This window comes from Stenella coeruleoalba, assembly GCF_951394435.1.
Source record: "Stenella coeruleoalba genome assembly, chromosome: 19".
Classification (NCBI taxonomy): domain Eukaryota; kingdom Metazoa; phylum Chordata; class Mammalia; order Artiodactyla; family Delphinidae; genus Stenella; species Stenella coeruleoalba.
Window position 1 is genome coordinate 6965234 of NC_137165.1, and position 18330 is coordinate 6983563.

Consider the following 18330-nt stretch of genomic DNA (forward strand, 5'->3'; position numbering starts at 1 on the left):
TCGTGCCCTGGTCGGGGAAGATGCCACATGCCGCGGAGCGGCTGGGCCCGTGAGCCATGGCCGCTGAGCCTGCGCGTCCGGAGCCTGTGCTCCGCAACGGGAGAGGCCACAACAGTTAGAGGCCCGCGTACCGCAAAAAAAAAAAAAAAAAGTCGCACATTATTTCAAGCGCAATGGGTCCGCTTCTACGTTAGGGGTGTAAAGCGGTCAAGGACCGGCCTCCAGGCTGAGGACGGAGACTGCCCGGTCCCGGCCGTCTCCGGACGCCGTTTTCTCTTTTCCGAGGCTGGGGGCACCCGGTGGGGGAGGAGAGGCTGCGGTCGCCGAAGCCCCGGGCCCCTGAGCTCCACTCAGGCCTCCCGGCTCAGCTCCCGCCGCGCAGCCCGAACCCCGGTGCGGCCCGCTCCTCCGGGCCCTGCCAGCTCCCGAGGGCCCTGCCGCCCGCCCGCGTAGGCCTAGCCCAGCCCGGCCCACCCCGCCCCGCCTCCAGCCGCGAGGAACCACCTACCGCGCGCCGACTCCGCAGCGAAGGGCTCCCAGACTACCGGCTAGCCGACCGCGTCACCATCGAGCGCAGAGGAAAGAGCGGCTCTCCCTCACTTTCGGAGGAAGCGGAAACGGTGCCGGAAGTCGAGGGGCGGGGCAAAGGAGGCGCGGTCTCTCGAGCTCATGGCGGGCTTGTTGCGCGCGCCCGGCCGGATAATGCGGCTTCCGAGTAGCAAACTTTGGTTTCTCTTGCCTCGCGGCCTCGGTGTTTGGGGCCCCGGGGAGGGGACCGCGAAGGTCATGCTGGGGCGGCTCCGCGCGCCGCCAGAGGAGGCGTGGCGGGCCTCGGGGCTCGTTGGCAGCTGCCAGCGGTGCCGGCTCCTCAGCACGGCGAGGCAGCCCCCGCCCGGGTCGTCAGGACCGGAGCCGAAGGGCGGCGGAGACCCCACGCGCCCCTCGCAGCCCCGGGTGAGTGCACACCTGGAGCCCTGCCTTTGCTCGCCAGTCAACCCTGCGCGCCCTTCCTATCCCACTTGGTCATAACCTCAGAAACCACTCGGCCTCAAGTTGTCCTCCACTCGGCCGGTTGACCTCCCTGGGTCACAGAATCTCATCCCGCATTTTCCTCCGGTTTGCACGGACCCTCAGCGGTAAAGAGAACCTCAGAACCGACACCCTCTCCACGTGGTTAGATACCCGGGCTTGGATTTTAGTTAGCTTTTGCGCCAAGAAAATAAGTTTCAGGTGTTCTAAGCGTGGGGGCTGGGTCTCAACCTTAAGTTTCCCAAGATTGAAGCGCGTCAGAGCATTTTTATTATTTATCACTTGGCTCTCCCTTCGGAGGTCTGGTGTGTATATGCTGAAATTGAGCACATGTGGGTCGTAGTGGCGTGCTGGATGTGCCTTTTTTCTTTGGTTTCTCCCGGGTTCTAGTTCTGACCCCAAAAGAACTTAAGAGCCATTAGGCTCTAGTGATAGGCAAGAGAAGTGGTCTTCGGAGCTGGGGGAAGGTTAATGAGTTATTTTATCTTGGGACTTGGAAAAAGTACAAAGAAATAATGATGCAGTTTGCAAGACGTTCCACTTTTAGCTGTCTTCTACTTTGGCTTTGTTACTTTTGGAAGCCAGAGTTAGGTTAACCTCCTAAATTTATTTGGTTTATTTCTATGTATTCTCAATATCAGCACAAGCAGGTGATTAACTGGTTTTTAAATCAGCAGTTGGGATCTGGGTCACACGTGGTAACAATCATGGTGCTTGAGCCTTGGGTCTTTTTTTCCACATGAAAAGAAATCGACTTAGGGAACCTTCCCTTGGAAAGAAGTGCCTTTGTAATTGTGTTAGGAGCCCAGATGCAACTGCATCCCCAGAAACTTTCAGTATTTTCTCATCCCAAAGTAACGTGAAACATGCTGTCCGTTTAACAAGATCGAGGCCTGTGTGTAGGTAGCTTCAAAAATACTGTAATAAGTTTAGTGTGATTAAATGTTTTCATCTTTTTAGTATTTTTATTTTTGAAATCTCTGCCCCAGTAGCCTGTTTCCTGGAAGTCCTTAGCCATCACATTTGCTATTGGAGGAGTTTTACTGGCTGGGATGAAGTACTTCAAGAAAGAAAAGACAGAGAGTAAGTAGATATTATCTGGTCAGCGCTGAATAAAATCCCTCCTGGCTGTGGACTGTCATCTTTTTGTCATTGTTGTTTTTAAGCTTTTTATCTAGAAATAATTTTAGGTTTACAGAGGAGTTGTAAAAATGACAGTTTCCATGTATCTTTCACCTTTCTTCCCCTAATGTTAATATCTTGTATAACTATGGCTAATTTATCAAAAGTGAGAAATTAAAGTTCATACAGTACTGTTCCCTAACCTACAAACCTTATTTGGTTTCACCTGTTTTTCCACTGTCTTATGTGTTCAGGGCACCACTGTCTAACCATGTGAAAAGACTTATTGTGGACAGATCTGGATGTAGATAGTAAGAAGTCCAGAGGGTGCAAAGATGACTAAGGTGCAGTCCAGCCACTGAGGCGCCCATGACAGTGAAACAGACACAGAAGTGAAGGATTCACTAGATGAGGTTCTGCCAGGCCAGAGGGAATTTCACGGCAAGGAACGGCTCTGGACTAACACTCAGAGTGTTTAGAAACTGTTTACAAGAACTTTATATTTTAGTGAATATTTCAGGACTTTTAAGATTTGTTTTAGAAGTTTCCAGTAAACCTTTAAAGTATCACTTACTCTGTTTTGATTCTTTAGAGAGTCTCTTTTGATGACATTACACAAAGGATAATGTTTACAGCTGGGAGTGAAAATTCATAGGCTTTAGAACTTTAGGAATATAAGATCCATATTGATATACAGGTATATTTCTTTTGTGTAGCAAGCAGTGTTTTATTGATATGATTTTCATATTTTAATAAGCAGTTAAGTTCCTTCAATTTCAAAATGAAACAGACGTGACAAACTAGGAAAGTAATGGTAGAGACGATTGTAGAAAAAGCCAAGCTTCTTATGACTTTAGTTTGGAATTTCACCTTCAGTTAATAATTTTGTTTTATAAAAACTTGTATTATGAAACAGTATTAAAAGTGTGCCTTGGGGCTTCCCTGGTGGCTTAGTGGTTGAGAATCTGCCTGCTAATGCAGGGGACACGGGTTCGAGCCCTGGTCTGGGAAGATCTAACATGTCGCGGCACAACTAGGCCTGTGAGCCACAACTACTGAGCCTGCGCATCTGGAGCCTGTGCTCTGCAACAGGAGAGGCCACGATAGTGAGAGGCCCGCGCACCGCGATGAAGAGTGGCGCCCGCTTGCTACAACTAGAGAAAGCCCTCGCGCAGAAACGAAGACCCAGCACAGCAAAATAATTAATTAATTAATTAATTAACTCCTACCCCCAACATCTTCTTTGGAAAAAAAAAAAGAAGTGTGCCTAAGTTGTTTGAGAGTATTTGTTGACATGATGCTTCACCATCTCCCAATACTTTATTGTGTATTTTCTACAAACAAGGACATTCTCCAACATAACCACAATGCAGCCATCAAAATCAGAAAATTAACATCAATATGTTAACACCGTTCAATCTTCAGACCTCATTCAAGCTGTGCAACTGATGCCCTCCTTTATTTTATTTTACTTATTTTTAATTTTTTTGGCTGTGCCTTGTGGCATGCGGGATCTTAGTTCCCCAACCAGGGATTGAACCCATGCCCCCCCACAGTACAAGCACAGAGTCTTAACCACTGGACTGCCAGGGAAGTCCCAACTGATGCCCTCCTTTTATAGCAGAAAGATCCAGTTCAGAGCCACACCTCATACCTAGTTTTTTCTTTGGTCTCCTTCAGTTTGTAACAGTTTTTCAGCCTTTACCGGACTCTCATGACCTTGACAGCTTGGCAGATTACAGGCCACTTATTTTGTAGACTGTCCCTTCGTTTGGGTTTGTCTGATGTTTTCTCATGGTTAGATTCAGGACGCTGTGTTCTCATTGCATTTAGTCAGGTGTCATATGATTTCAGTTTGTCCCATTACTGATTTAAGTTCAGTTTGATCACTTGTTTAAGGTGGTGTCTGTCAGGTTTCTCTACTGGAAATGTAATTAATGTGTATTTTGTGATGTACATTTACACATGTAAATATTATGTATTTATACATGTAAATATTCTGTTCCCCATCAAACTCTCAATTCATTTATTTATATCAGTGTGATTCATGATTTCCTAGCAAGCCAGTGAGTTGTAATCCATCATTCTCTTTGGTTTGACGCTCACATCGTCCCAGATTGGTCAGTGGGAGCCCCTTCGACACAGGCTTCTGTTTCCTTTTGACATGCCTCCTATGTGCTTTGGGTTCTTCCTTAATTCTGACACAAAAGGATGTTCTAGGTTCGTGTACTTTCTCTGCCCCAGTCCTGGTATCAGCCGTTTCTCTAAAAAGCCTCATTTCCTTTTAGTGGAGGATATTAGAAGTCAGGATATGAGCTCATTGCTATTGGGGTGTATCCGCCCCTGGGTCCTTTCAGTGGACAGAGCTAGGAGAGAGATGTGCTTATTTACATCTATACTTATTTCTGTATCTATATATATTGAAACTGTAAGTTTGTATTGTACCTCCCATTTCTTTCCAATACTTCAGCGTTCATTCTAGTTTTCTCTCCTTCCATCGATCTAACTCCTTTTTCATCCATAGCTCTTTAATGTATTTACTTATTTGGTCAAGCCCCTGTGTGTAACTGAGCTCCCATCGCTGCTGTCCTCTCCTCACACAGCTGCCCTCCTCAGCACATTCAGGCTCAGACACCCACTGCCAGGCCACCCACCTCGCCCACTTGGGCTCAGACATTCTGCTCTGCCCTGCCCTCACCCCCATCGTGGCCACACCTGATGGCTAAGGACCGAATTGTTCTGGAGGAGGAAGAAAATAGTTTAACCACTTTCTTTTCTTGTAGTCCTTACTATATACAATAGCGTTTGATTTTATTTTATTGTTTTATGCTTATTTAAAAGATTTTTTAAGCTTCTTGAAAACTGAGGCTATTTCTTCCATATTTTGTGCCCTCAGTCACTAGTATAGAATGAACCATAGATCAGGCATTTGAGTACCTGTGGTTAGATTGACTTTTTTTTTCCCCTTCGGTGTGTGTTCGTGTGTGTTTAAGAGCTGGAGAAGGAACGGCAGCGAAGCATCGGAAAGCCTTTACTTGGGGGCCCATTTTCCCTCACAACTCATACTGGCGAGCCCAAAACTGATAAGGACTACCTCGGTCAATGGGTATTGATTTATTTTGGTTTCACTCATTGCCCTGATATCTGTCCAGAAGAACTAGAAAAAATGATTCAAGTTGTGGATGAAATAGGTAAGAAAGCCATCTCTTGCTATAAAAAAGTATGTGTTTACTTGATGTCCCTAATGTTACTATGCTTTTCACATTCTTATATTACTGTTAGGTGGAGGGTTGTAATTATTCAGTTTGTGAGAACATAAAATCTCAGTGTTAGGCTTGTTAGTGGCTGTGATTCCCATGACCTTATTCTTTACCAAAGGAAGCTTGTTTTGATGCTAAATGTTAGGTTGCTTAAAAATGTTGGTGTGGTCTGGGTCTCCCTTAACTCTGCTTTGTGTCCCTTTCTTTTTGTAGCCTTTCATCACTGACACTGCCATTGCTTTTTCCCTGGTGACTGATGGTTAGACTAGGAAATCTGTGGTATGGTCTGTGATGTATATCCTTCTTAAAATGAATTGTTCCAGGATATTCAGTCCTTATCAATAGTTTCTTTGCCCTTGAGAAATGGTGGGTGGGGCGGGGGAATCCTACAAACATTGCATTGGATTAGGAGACAGGATATCCACGTGATGTGATTCTGAGTAACAGCATGTGTGCAGGGGTGCAGATATTTGATAGGCTATCTATCTGATTGCACCACAGATATATATATATCTGCCTTTCCTGGAGGCTGTCCCATTCCCTTCCCCATCCGTGTTAGATGTCCCTCTGTGTTGCCTTAACACCTTGCTGTAGCACTCCCTACACGCTGCTGTAATTGCTGTTTTTCTTTTCCCTTAAAATGTGAATACTGATTAATGAGAACTTTCTTTCAGATAGTATTCCAACTCTGCCAGATTTAACTCCACTTTTCATCACTATTGACCCGGAGAGGGACACAAAAGAAGCCATCGCAAATTATGTAAAAGGTGTGTTTATTCACAATGGTTTACATGTGTTTAGCTCTTACAGTTTTTGAAAGATCAGCTTATTTGGACCTTGGAATGCTTTGTAAGATACAGGGGATATATGGTACTGTCACCAGTTTTATAGGTGGATGAAAAGAGTCTCAGAATTGTGACTGAGGCCGGTAAGTAAATAAATAAGGAAGAGGCCTCTCAGTTCCTGGTGCAGGGCTCTTTATTTTGTCACAGAGGAAAGATTGAACTTCATATATCAACAAAGTAAAGAGACCCTTGAATTGAGGGGACACATTGCTTCTGATTACCTTACTCTTCCCTTTGTAAAATTAGGACAGACAGACATTCTGGGAATATGTTCATTGGGAGATTAAAGAAAAATTATGAAATATAAGCACATTTTGAATTCATAGTGTATATTTTATAAATCTAAAATATTAATGATAAACACATAACCATTTTAAGGAAGAATTTCAATTCAGACATCTCAACATGCACTTAAAAACTATTAGAAGGTACTTTTTTTTTTAAGGAATTTTGCCTTTTTTCTTTTTTTTTTCAAATTTTATTTATTTGTTTATTTTTTTATTTATTTATGGCTGTGTTGGCTCCCGTTTCTGTGCGAGGGCTTTCTCTAGTTGTGGCAAGCGGGGGCCACTCTTCATCGCGGTGCGCGGGCCTCACTATCGTGGCCTCTCTTGTTGCGGAGCACAGGCTCCAGACGCGCAGTCTCAGTAATTGTGGCTCACGGGCCTAGTTGCTCCGCGGCATGTGGGATCCTCCCAGACCAGGGCTCGAACCCATGTCCCCTGCATTAGCAGGCAGATTCTCAACCACTGTGCCACCAGGAAAGCCCTAGAAGGTACTTTTAAAGACTATAAATTATGCTAGAATTAAGGGTGAATGTTTAGGTTCTTGTGAGCTTGGGTAATTTCTCTGAATTCAAGTTTCTTAAGCTGAAAAAAGTGATGAGAATAAAAATCTGATCAGACAGGTTTTGTTGTTGTACTAGTGTGTGGAACATGCGTGCTTAAAAATCAGGAATTTCCATTTTAATTATGGTGGAATTGATTTAAGCTACTGGTCAGAAGGACTAATGAATAGTTTTCTATTTATTTTTATTGTATGATACCTTCTAATGCATATCCACTAAAACTTTGAGTTATTTTAAAATGTGTCTTATGTAAGACCTGTATATTTTATTATTTAACTCATGTATTGAGAGATAGTTGCCATATAAAAAGAGTACATACTTAAGGTGCACAGTGTGTTACATTTTGACACATGTGTGCACCTGGGAAACCATCACCACAGTCAGAGTGAACATATCCATCACCCCCAGCAGCTTCCATGTCCCTTGCTAATTCCTCCTTCATGTCCCTCCTCTGCACCCACCTGGTGTCTCCAGGCAACCACTGATCTGCTTTCCATCAATATAGATTAGTTTGCATTTTTAGAAGTTTATGTAAATGGAATTATACAGTATATGCTCTTTCTTTTTAATGACTTCCTTCAGTGTTATTCTGTTGAGATTCATCCATGTTGTAGCGTGTGTCAACAGTTCATTTTTATTGCTGAGTAGTATCCCATTGATGGACATTCCAGTCTTTGGCTATTACAGATAAAGCTGCTGAGCACTCATGTACATGTACGTCTTTGTGTGGACACACGCTTTCATTTCTCTTGAGTAAATACCTGCGAGTGGAGTGGCTGGGTCATATGATAGGTGAATGTTTAACTTTTTAAGAAACTGCCACTTTTTTCGGAAGTGGCGGTACGTTTTTACACTCGCGCTGGCAGTGTGAGAGCTCCAGCTCCTCCACATCCTTGCACACTTAGTAGGGCCAGTCTTTTTAATTTTAGCCACTTCAGTAGGTGCTTAGTGGTATCTCATTGTGGTTTTATTAATGCGTTTCCCTTAATAACTTTTAACATTAAGCATCTTTTCATGCCATTATTTGCCATCTGTAGGTCTTCTTTGGTACAGCGTCTCCACATCTTTTACTCATTTTTATGGGGCTGTTTATTTTTACTTATTTATTTATCATTTATAGTCCTGATACAAGTCTTTTATCAGGTGTATGATTTGCAAATATTTCCTCCTGGTCTATGGCTTGTCATGTCAGCCATGGCTTTTGAAGAGCAGTTTCCATTTTGATGAAGTTCAGTTTATTAGCTTGTTCTTTTATAGATAATTTTTTTGGTTTCATATATGAGAGATCTTTGCCTAACCCAAGGTTACAAAGGTTTGTTTTCTCGTTGAAGTTGTAGAGTTTTTATTATATATAAGCAGAATTTATGTCCACAGTTTACAGGTATGTCAGAAACTTGAGCAATAGCATCGTTATTTTCTAAAGCAGGTATAACTCATTGGGTGATAAATGATCTCCAATTTAAATGTGTGTTGGCAATTGTTTATTATCACATATTAACCAAACCTTAGATAATCCCCAAATGAGTAGACATTTGAGTTGCCGTACTTAATGGAAATACCAAAACCTTACAGTAATATTCTTCATCAGCAGGTACATACAGTGATTGATGATATGATCATTTCTAGTTGCATTTGGGGGGGATTTTTAAATATTTAAGTTGGTATTTAGAAAATTAACTGCAATTTCAACAATTTTTTGAAAAGGTTTGGATGTGCAACTAATTCAGGCTTCACTCACCTTCTCTTCATTTAGTCAGAGCGTAGGGAAGAAGAACAAGCCACCTTGCTTTTTCAGCACCTGAGCAGTTTTCCAATTTAGAATGAGTTAGTCCAAAGAATAAAAATAGGCTACCTCTACCTTTGGAAGAAGGTACTGCTGCTAAATGTTGGACTCGGCTCAGTAGTCTGATGAATCCAGGTCTTTTAAGTGACTTCCCCAGCTTACTTACATGAATTCCAAAAACTTAATAGCAAGTGCATGCTGTGAGGTTTTATGTTAGAAAATGAGATACAGGTATTTTGATCTGGTATGAACTAATTGTCAGGCAAACTTTTTTCTCATATGATACAATGGAAAACTGTCGTGCTTAATTCATAATAGTATCTTTAAACTTCAGCATATCTCAGAAGTACACCTAAATATTTAAGAACCACTAAATTAACAAAAATTGTGATTTAAATAATTAGAATATATTCCCTCCAGCTCTTTACTAGTCATGAAAGGATTTGACTTATATATTACCAAAAACCAACTTTTGGTTTCATTGCTCTTCTCTATTAATAGCCTGTTTTAAGTTTCATTGATTTCTGCTCTAATTCTCTTCTTCTGCATACTCTGGATTTAATTTGCTCTTTTTCTAGATCCTAAGGTGGCAACTTATATTATTGATTTTAGATCTTCTTTTCTACTATATGGATTCAATAAGTTGTGTTTCCATTTTTATTTTATTCAAGATATTTTTTAAATTTCTCTTGAGATTTCTTCTTCGGCTCATGTGTTATTTAGAAGTGTGTTTAATTTCCATGCGTTTGGGGATTTTCCAGATATCTTTCTGCCATTGATTTCTAGTTTAATTCCAGTGTGATCTATCTTGGTGAATGTAACATATATTACAGAGGAGAATTTTCATTTGTTCTATGCGAATTTGTTTTTCCTTGAAACGTGAAGAAATGTTTAGGGACTCACAGGAAGAAAGTGGCAGTAGGGCTGCTGTATAACGGATACTGTTTTTTGAAGTGTAGGGATGGTTGTTTCACTTGCTTCTTTTTCACTGTCTTTCTCATTTTTTATTTAGAATTTTCTCCCAAACTGATTGGCTTAACTGGCACAAAAGAAGAGATCGATCAAGTGGCCAGAGCATTCAGAGTGTATTACAGCCCTGGCCCCAAGGATGAAGACGAGGACTACATAGTAAGCAAATGCACAGCTTTCAACACCTGGACAGGCTCCCAGGTCCCAGACATTCACATAGCTTTCCGTGATGACTGGCTTTAAAAATGAAATTAAAACGAAAGATAATCTGAGATCATAGCAAATTCCTTAATAATTAGGGATGTTTGAAAGGATAGAAGAAGTATATCTATTTTTTGAAGGATGATTGTTTAATTTATATTCATTGTTCTTACAGTTTAATTGCCTGCTTTTCTAGTGGCACATAAAATTACAGAGCAATATAAAATCAGGGATATCTTAGATTCAATATAATATAATATTATCGTTTGGGGCAAAGCTCATTTTAGTTGATAAACATCGTATTGGTTCTCTCTGCCCTCAATGAAGAGGTATAAGAAATATACTCCTTTTGAGAAGTAGTGTTAGGCCGTAGGGAACTGCGTTTTTGGGTTGAGTGAGTAAGAATTCTGAAAAGCAAGAGAAAAGAAAGCCATAGGCAACTAGACTTCCCATAAGATTTCTTTTCATACCAACTATGCGTTTGCATAATTTTCTGTTTAGTTGCATTTGCAGCTATTATGCTCTACATAATTAGGATTAATTAATTAATTTTTTTAATTAATTAAAAACTTAATGAAGTTTTTTTAATGATGAAGAACAAATTCTATCAGGTTGTTCTTCTATAGCTCTTACATTAAAGAGCCGTCTTCACGTTCATCAGCACTGCCCAGGAGTCCTGGGTCACCTTGTTCCTGTTCTAGTCAGTGGTTTCACAGTGAAGCATAAGCGCCACCCCTACGCACCCAGTTTCCTTCTCAGTGTGGACGTTTTTCCCTATCACATGAAGAGTTGACATTGTATTTTAGTATCATTTCAGGTTTTTTCCTCAGTTGTCATGCTCTAGTTTCTCTATAGTATTGGTTAGACAAAGTGATTAATCATAAGAGCCTTTCCAGCCGCAGAGCTGGTTTTGTAGGAAGAAAGATGGTCAGGATCCTGAGTCGTTGCTCTTCCCGCAACGCCATGGCCAGCTCCCAAGAGTGACATGCAGAGGGGACATCCCACTGTGGTGCTTTGTCTCTATGGCCCACTGTGATTTCCTCACCACTTTTGAACCTGGAGCACATGTGCCCCTGTAGCTTTTTTTTTTTTTTAATGTTTTATTTATTTATTTATTTGGTTGTGCTGGGTCTTAGTTGCGGCAGGCGGGCTTCTTAGTTGTGGCATGCGAACTTTTAGTTGCGGCACGCATGTGGGATCTAGTTCCCTGACCAGGGATCGAACCCAGGCCCCATGCACTGGGAGCACAGAGTCCCAACCACTGCGCCCCCAGGGAAGTCCCAGCACTGTAGCCTTTGGCCTAAATTAAAAGCACGTTTCTGGTCCCTTTGCCTTAAGCCCACACATTTCCTAGTTGTGGTGCCTCATAGACTTAGGGAAACTTGGGTTCATGGGAGAAAAAGACAAGAAAAATTAGCATTTTCTTCTTACACCCTAAGTTTAAGGAAAGTAGAGGGACCCTACTGTGGTTTCCTCTTGTCACACCAGCAGCATGAGAAGAATGAGAGGAGAGCAGAAAGGAAGCTGTGGAGAAACAAGAGCTTTTCAGAATTCGTTACTCTTCCTATGAAAGAGTTGTATTGACTGGTTTTGAGGTTTAACTTATGATGATAGTGGGAGCAGTTGAGCTAGTCAGTCTGACTTCCAGTGCTGAATAGTTTTATTAAATTGTTTACATATGTACAGTTGTAAACTAGGTAACACCCTTTAGTCTTGTTGCTTATAGCTCATAATTCTAGAGTTAAAATTAATTTTACAAATTAGAGGAAACAACTTATAAACAAGTAAAACATGGGCTTCCCTGGTGGCGCAGTGGTTGAGAGCCCGCCTGCCGATGCAGGGGACACGGGTTCGTGCCCCGGTCCGGGAAGATCCCACATACCGCGGAGCGGCTGGTCCCGTGAGCCATGGCCGCTGAGCCTACGCGTCCGGAGCCTGTGCTCCGCAATGGGAGAGGCCGCAACAGTAAGAGGCCCGCGTACCGCCAAAAAAAAAAGAAAAAAAAAAAAAAACAAGTAAAACATTCAGTTAACGTAGTAAGAGATACTTGGCTGAAACTGAAGCGCTGCTCACCACAGGAATGTGATTTGAGACACCCACCTCTATAGTCAGCCGCCCCTCGTGGTTTTTTATTTAAATTACTTTGAAACCTTTCATTGTGTAGCCTACGTGTGTATACGGCGAGGTGCCAGTGAACTCATAAACATAAATCACATAAGGTTTGGGCACTGAGATTTGCACTCTAAGGTAGCCATGCAGATAATCCAGAATATGGATATTAAGTTTTTTAGTCTTAAAAATCAAGATGTAAATATGTACGTCTTACAGAGATTCTTGGATCCTCTAGAACCCATCCCAGACCCCATTTTGACAAGTAAATACTGGTCTACTGCCATAAGAATGTGACGTTTGATAAGAATCAGTGAGTTCACTGCTGTACATTTGCCAAATCAACCAGTAGGGGGAGACACTCTCCAGTTTCTTGGGTTTTTCATTAGTATGACTTCTGTCCTTTGAGGTTACAGATTTTAATCCGCAACATGGTATGGGAAACTTCTCTTAAGATTTAAGGACATGAAGGGAATGAGGGAGTACCTTAAAGGTTGAGATACAAAGGAATGAAGTTTTCTTAATCTCGATAGCAACAGAGGTGAGCTTCTGGCTTTGAATACGAGTGGCATCCTCTGACCTATAGTATATGTAACGCAGGTTACAAGCGTTTAGAATTCCACTGAAAGCTAAATGTGCACATCATTGCGTTATATGTATAGTATTACATTATTTTCTAAAAATTAGGAAATACTCTTGCAAAAGAATACAAATAGCTTTCACACCTAAGAAAAGATGTTCTGTTCTATTCACAATAAAAGAAATGTGAACTGTATAATGTGATGCCATTTTTCACCTGTTAGATCAGAAAGGCCAAAGATACTGTCAAAATCTAATTTAGGAAAAGAGAAAATGCTGCAGTGTTGGAGTGAAATTGGACGAGCTGGCACTTCCATGCATTGTTGATGGGAATTAAACTGATACGCCCTCATAAGAAGGCTGTTTGTCAGTATCATCAGCGTTTAAAGTGGAATACTTTTTAGGTTAGAGACCTCATTTTTTGGAATTTGTCTTACAGAGATAACCTATAGCATTGTTTGTAAAAAAGACTGGAAACCAAGCAACCATTCTTTAAAAGGCTACTATATATGTACTGATACAGAACAACGTCCAGTATATTGCTAAGTGAGAAAACAAGTATAGTGTGTTGTTAATTCTGTCTAAAAAGAAATAGGTGGTTGTCGACACACTAATAGACGCAGAGGGTTTCTCTCGAAGAGTAACAGCAGGAACTGGTGGTAGTGGTGCCCTCTGAGGAGAACTGAGGGACTCTGGGAGTCTGGAGGGAGTGGAAGACTTCATTGTATACATTTACTGTGTATTCTTCCATTCTTATTTACATATGATTTGCTCTGCCCACAATCCAAGTGAACACTGAGACATGACCACTGACAAGTTTGACAGTTTGAGTAGAACAATTTTTTTATTATGTATTAGAAAGTAATTTATGTGAAGAACACTCATAAAATAAGCCCAACACATGCTGAAATTCTGGTCTGTTAAGGGGGAGAGAGAATAGACAGAATAGGAAAGAGGAAGAAATGGGGAGAAAGAGGTGTAAGCTGTGGAGTAGGGCTTTAAGAGACACCTGGAGACCTAGTTCTGACTGTCAGACAATTGGAGAAACGCGGGTTCCCTGTCCTCTCGCAGTGAATTACTCCCAGCCTCCTCAAGATCACCAGCTGTCTGAGCCCTCTGGGTCTACATTCTTTCCTTATGTGAATAAGCAAGTGGCTCTTTCCATGTACTCTCTATGAATGTGTGTGTATAAAAGCACGGTAATCTAACAGACACATCGTGTGTCTGGGTATATTTGGGGTGTCTCCAGCTTGGTATGTATGATCGCATTCCTGTCTTTCTTTTTGTTTTGCCAAACAGCAATCAAGCCTGGAATAAATTCCAAGGATTCTAAGTGCCATGTCTTCAACTCATTTAAAATTGGATTTGTGGAAGCATATAAGTAAAAAAAATTGATGGCTAGTCTAAACTTTAGGTGGAGCTAGGAACACTTTAAGAACTTTGCCATGAAAGTGGATAATGGATTTAAGGTAACTCCTTGGGGGTGTAGCACTTACGGCTCCTGAGGAACTTCTGGGTGATGTGCTTCAGGTAGGATTGTTCAGCGTAGTAGGATTGTTCTTAGGGGAGGACAACACTCGTTGTCATGTTTCCATTTGAATCACTAATATGAGGACTAAATACTGTATTAGAATTTATATATTATATATTTAGTGGTTACTTTTCTGTTGTTGTTTGTAATATAACATGGTAAGCACAATTTAGCCTGTTGAATGATCACCAGTTCTTCCTAAAACATAAAAGAATATACCCTAGAACTTAATAAAGAAAGTATTTTTCACCAACACTTTTAATCCCGTGCGGTATCTCTTTATAATATGGTTAAGGGATCAGATGAAATATTTTAGTCATAAATGTAGGCTCTTCCCAAGCAGGCTTTGCTGTTCCCCAAGCATTGGCTGTTTAATGAAGGCTGGCAGTGGCCATTTCTTAGAAGTGCATTCTTTTCTCAGAAATTGTGTGGATGAGTGTGTTAAGGATTGAACCAAAAGAATTCCAAGTTCTAGCTGATGTGTCAGGCAATAGTCGGCAAATTTCTGGAAAGATTTTAGATAATTCGTTGCTGTGTATTTAGTATAATAGACTCAGGCCTGTTCCATAAATAATAGATGCTACAAAGGTTGCTTAACTAGTAATGTGAAGTCTCTTATCCTGTAGCATTTATTCAGTAAAATAAGCAGCTTATTTTGGTGAACTTTTTGTCATCCTCTCCTTCCCCCCTTTTCTCTGCAGGTGGATCATACAATCATAATGTACTTGATTGGACCAGATGGTGAGTTTCTAGATTATTTTGGCCAGAACAAGAAGAATGCAGAAATAGCTGGTTTGATTGCTGCGCACATGAGGGAACACAGGAAAAAGAGCTAGCCAAAGCAGCGCGGCCGTGTGCTCTTCTGCTAAAGAGGAAGGAAGCTTTGTCTCCCGTAGGGGCTGATACTTATATGTGTATACATGCAACCTACAGAATGGCCTTCGTACCAGGAGAACACCTAAATTTGGGGCAGGGCATGCTACTCTTGGGTTCAGCAAGGATGGATTCTTAATCAGAAGTCTCCCAAATGGTCGCCTTGAGACCAGAGGACCAAGTTGCCGTGAAGCCAGCGGAATGGACCTCAGGGAAGGACACAGCTGGAGAAGACGCAGCCGTGGGGTCTCCACGTGAGCAGAGCCCTCTGATCAGCATGGCTGTCCCTCCAGTGTCTTGGACTCTTGCTCTGGCAGGTTGTAGTGAATTTCCAGGAAGAGCGTAACTTCCATAGTGACCTTGCTTTCCTCTTTGAGTTCTTGGTGGCTGATAACAATCAAATTAGGCTCTCTGACATTCACAGTTAACCTTTATGCTTGAAAGCATTAGTGTAGTCTTGCTTGTTAATGAAGACCACTGTCAGGTTTGCATTGTGTTCCCCTGTCAGCAGGTGCTGATTTTATTAATGTAGAGAAAAGCTGTTGTTTGGGGCAAACCATTAGATCAGATTCCCTAGGGACCTTTCATGTGATTTTTAGCTGAACGATGTGCCAGGCTTTCAGGGACCTGCCAAATGGGTGTAAGAGGATACAGACCATGAGTGTGTACAGAGTACCCTCCTGCCTGTACCGGATTGCACTTGTCTGAAATAAAGGTGTGCTTTTGCAGCTTGGACAACCGTGGCCTTTCTTGTGGGTGCAGAGATGGCAGCTTATAGCTCTCTGGGCTGAGACCCCCAGACTCGAGGGGGCAGGTAGGTGGGTGCTTGTTAGAGTGCAGGTTCCCAGGCCCAGGGCTGGGTTCACTGAGCTGAGGAAGGATGCAAAGACCTGCGTTCACACCTGCCACCCCAGGTGCCTCTGATGCGGTGGCTGGGGGACTGGGGCCTTGAGAGACTGTTTTGAGGGTGGAGGGGGGCAGGTTTGCATCTGGGCGAGTTAGGTGCGTCATCTTCTGGTGTATCCATCCACAAAGTGCTAGGCAGACAGCCATTCAGGAAGATGCTGGCTTTTGTTTCTGAAACAAAAACTACTCAAAACTTCCCTGCTGTCTGGACTTGACCATTTATCACCATTCTCCACCTGAAACTGCTGCAAAGCCTCTGAAAGTCTCAACAGACCGTAACAGGTGTGGCGCCTCATCAGACATGGGCTTTCCTTGCACATCAGTTCTGTGCTCTGTGCACGTGACATGGCGCTGTCTTTTGGTTTTTAAATTCTCAATGTTAAAACCTACTATAGATATTTATGTCAAGGCATGTGAAAAAGAAAAGTCATAAACTCTATAGTGGTTATGGGCCGAACTTTCCCCCAGATTCATGTGTTTGTTGAAGTCCTAACCCAATGGAGGCAGTCTCTAAAAGGGTGATGAAGTTAAAATGAGGCCTTTAGGGAAGGCCCTCATCCAACATGCCTGGTGTTCTTATGAGAAGATATTGGGACACAGGCACAGAGGAGACCATGTGAAGACACAGAGAGGCCTCCAGAAACAAGCCCTGCCGACCCATTGATCTGGGACTTCTAGCCACCAGAACTGCTGAGACAATAAACATCTGTGGTTCAAGCCCCGGTGCTGTGGTACTTTGTGAAAGCGCCCTAGTGAACTCATACAGTGCCATTCTCCTTTTAGGTTCCCTTACTAAAAAAATACCAAGATTTAGTTTATATAAACTTCAACTCAGTAGTTGGTTTGGAATGACTTTCCCAGGAACCTTGTCAAGAACGTGAGGAACTTAATAAAAGACTACTCTCATGTAACAAAGATCTTAAGTATCTAAAATGCCAGACGTTTGAAAAGATGGTCTGTTTTAAGCCACAGAACATTTGTGTGGATCACTTGGCAGCAGCTTGTGCCGGAGAAAATTCAGTCTTCATTCTCAGCTGTTGCAGGTTAGAGCTTGTGTCATGATCCAGAAAAGGAACAGAAGCTTTTGAAGAAACTTTTATTTGCTCTTCATTCCAGTGTCAAGTTTAGAGGCTTAGAAGCAGGGAAAGGCACCTCAGAGATGACAATCCAAATCTCTCTACTCATGAGCGGACAATCCCAGAGATTAAGGTGCTGGCTTCACTCCTGAATCTAGATTAGAACTTGGGTCCCAATTTCTAGTCAGGTCCCTGCCTGTCCCAGTGCTGTGGGGCACTCATGGGGACCTTGTGAACCCAGACAAAACGGGGGCTCTGTGCACCCATGGGGCAGCCTTTCCATTGTGAATCTCGGGAAATTAAAATCAAGGCTGCCTCTCAGCAAAGTGCCACTTGCAGACCTTGACCTGGATGGGCTATGGTGTTTGTGCTGGACTGTTCAGCGGAACTAATATTCTAAGAAATGGCATTTATTCGAAAATTATAAGAATGCTGTCCATGCAGCAGGCCCGGAAGTACTTTCTGCATCTGGCTGTCCGTGAGGTAGCTAATACCTCAGGTGTAAGAGCCGAGACTCACTGAATACCAGTAGAAAGCCCGTGTGGGGTGGACAGCTAATGTGAACCCAGTAAATGATTTGAAATTGTGAATGCATCTGCATGAGAGACTGTAAAATATCTCATTGTTTTTAAATACAAGATTAAAAAATTAAAATTTTCAAATCAATAGTGCTCTGAAGAAGTGTTTTATTTTGCATATAGCACAATATAAATTGTGTGTGTGAGAGAGAGCTACCCTTTCAAAGAGCAGTCACACAAGCGTTTTTCATCCATTTAGCTGATACATTTTACTCTTAGTTCTGAGTTACATTACTCTGTAAAGATACGGGTGGTTATTCCTATTTATTAATGAGGTACAATTAATAACCTCTAGCCACGTGTTCCTTCATACCCTCTTTAGAACTTAGGTATTTTCTGTTCATTTAAGAATGTACTTTAAAGTTTGTCTTTCCATGATTATAACATAAAAATTTGGAATATACAGAAAAGTTGAAGAAATTTTTAAACCACCATTGTTCCACCACCAGGAAACTATTTGGATGCATTTCCTTTGGATCTTCAACATTAATCTTTTCTTGTGGAAATCCACCGGTGTGTTCCTTTAAAAAATTAGACATGGCAGGTCAAGCTCAAGTCTCTGTAACCAGCACTGCCCCACCTTCCTCATAGGCAACTGCTGTTTAGTGTTGGGTGGGTATCA

At 42.1% G+C, this 18330-nt stretch overlaps 2 protein-coding genes across 11 annotated transcripts in view; one reads left to right on the forward strand and one right to left on the reverse strand.

The window, feature by feature from the left end:
* Positions 1-640, reverse strand: part of ADPRM (ADP-ribose/CDP-alcohol diphosphatase, manganese dependent) — a 388290-nt gene extending 387650 nt beyond the window's left edge. For 9 of the 10 annotated variants that reach the window (XR_013824978.1, XR_013824979.1, XR_013824980.1 and 6 more), the window contains exon 1: positions 509-640. The gene's annotated coding sequence lies outside the window, so the exon portion shown is untranslated. The remainder of the gene's footprint in view (positions 1-508) is intronic. The other variant, XR_013824982.1, reaches the window with a different exon arrangement.
* Positions 608-18101, forward strand: SCO1 (synthesis of cytochrome C oxidase 1). The gene is made up of 6 exons (XM_079903902.1): positions 608-954; positions 2022-2112; positions 5145-5342; positions 6086-6178; positions 9899-10014; positions 14977-18101. Exons 1-6 carry the CDS (start codon positions 670-672, stop codon positions 15109-15111), a joined length of 918 nt encoding a protein of 305 aa, XP_079760028.1. The 5' UTR covers positions 608-669; the 3' UTR covers positions 15112-18101.
* The last annotated feature ends 229 nt before the right edge of the window (positions 18102-18330 follow it).

What these genes read in the sequence shown, in the direction of transcription:
- SCO1 (XM_079903902.1), top strand. Translation starts at nt 670, where the DNA reads ATGGCGGGCTTGTTGCGCGCGCCCGGCCGGATAATGCGGCTTCCGAGT. An exon ending in CGCGCCCCTCGCAGCCCCGG is followed by an intron (nt 955 to 2,021) that starts GTGAGTGCACAC and finishes CTGCCCCAGTAG; the next exon opens with CCTGTTTCCTGGAAGTCCTT. An exon ending in ATGAAGACGAGGACTACATA is followed by an intron (nt 10,015 to 14,976) that starts GTAAGCAAATGC and finishes TTTTCTCTGCAG; the next exon opens with GTGGATCATACAATCATAAT.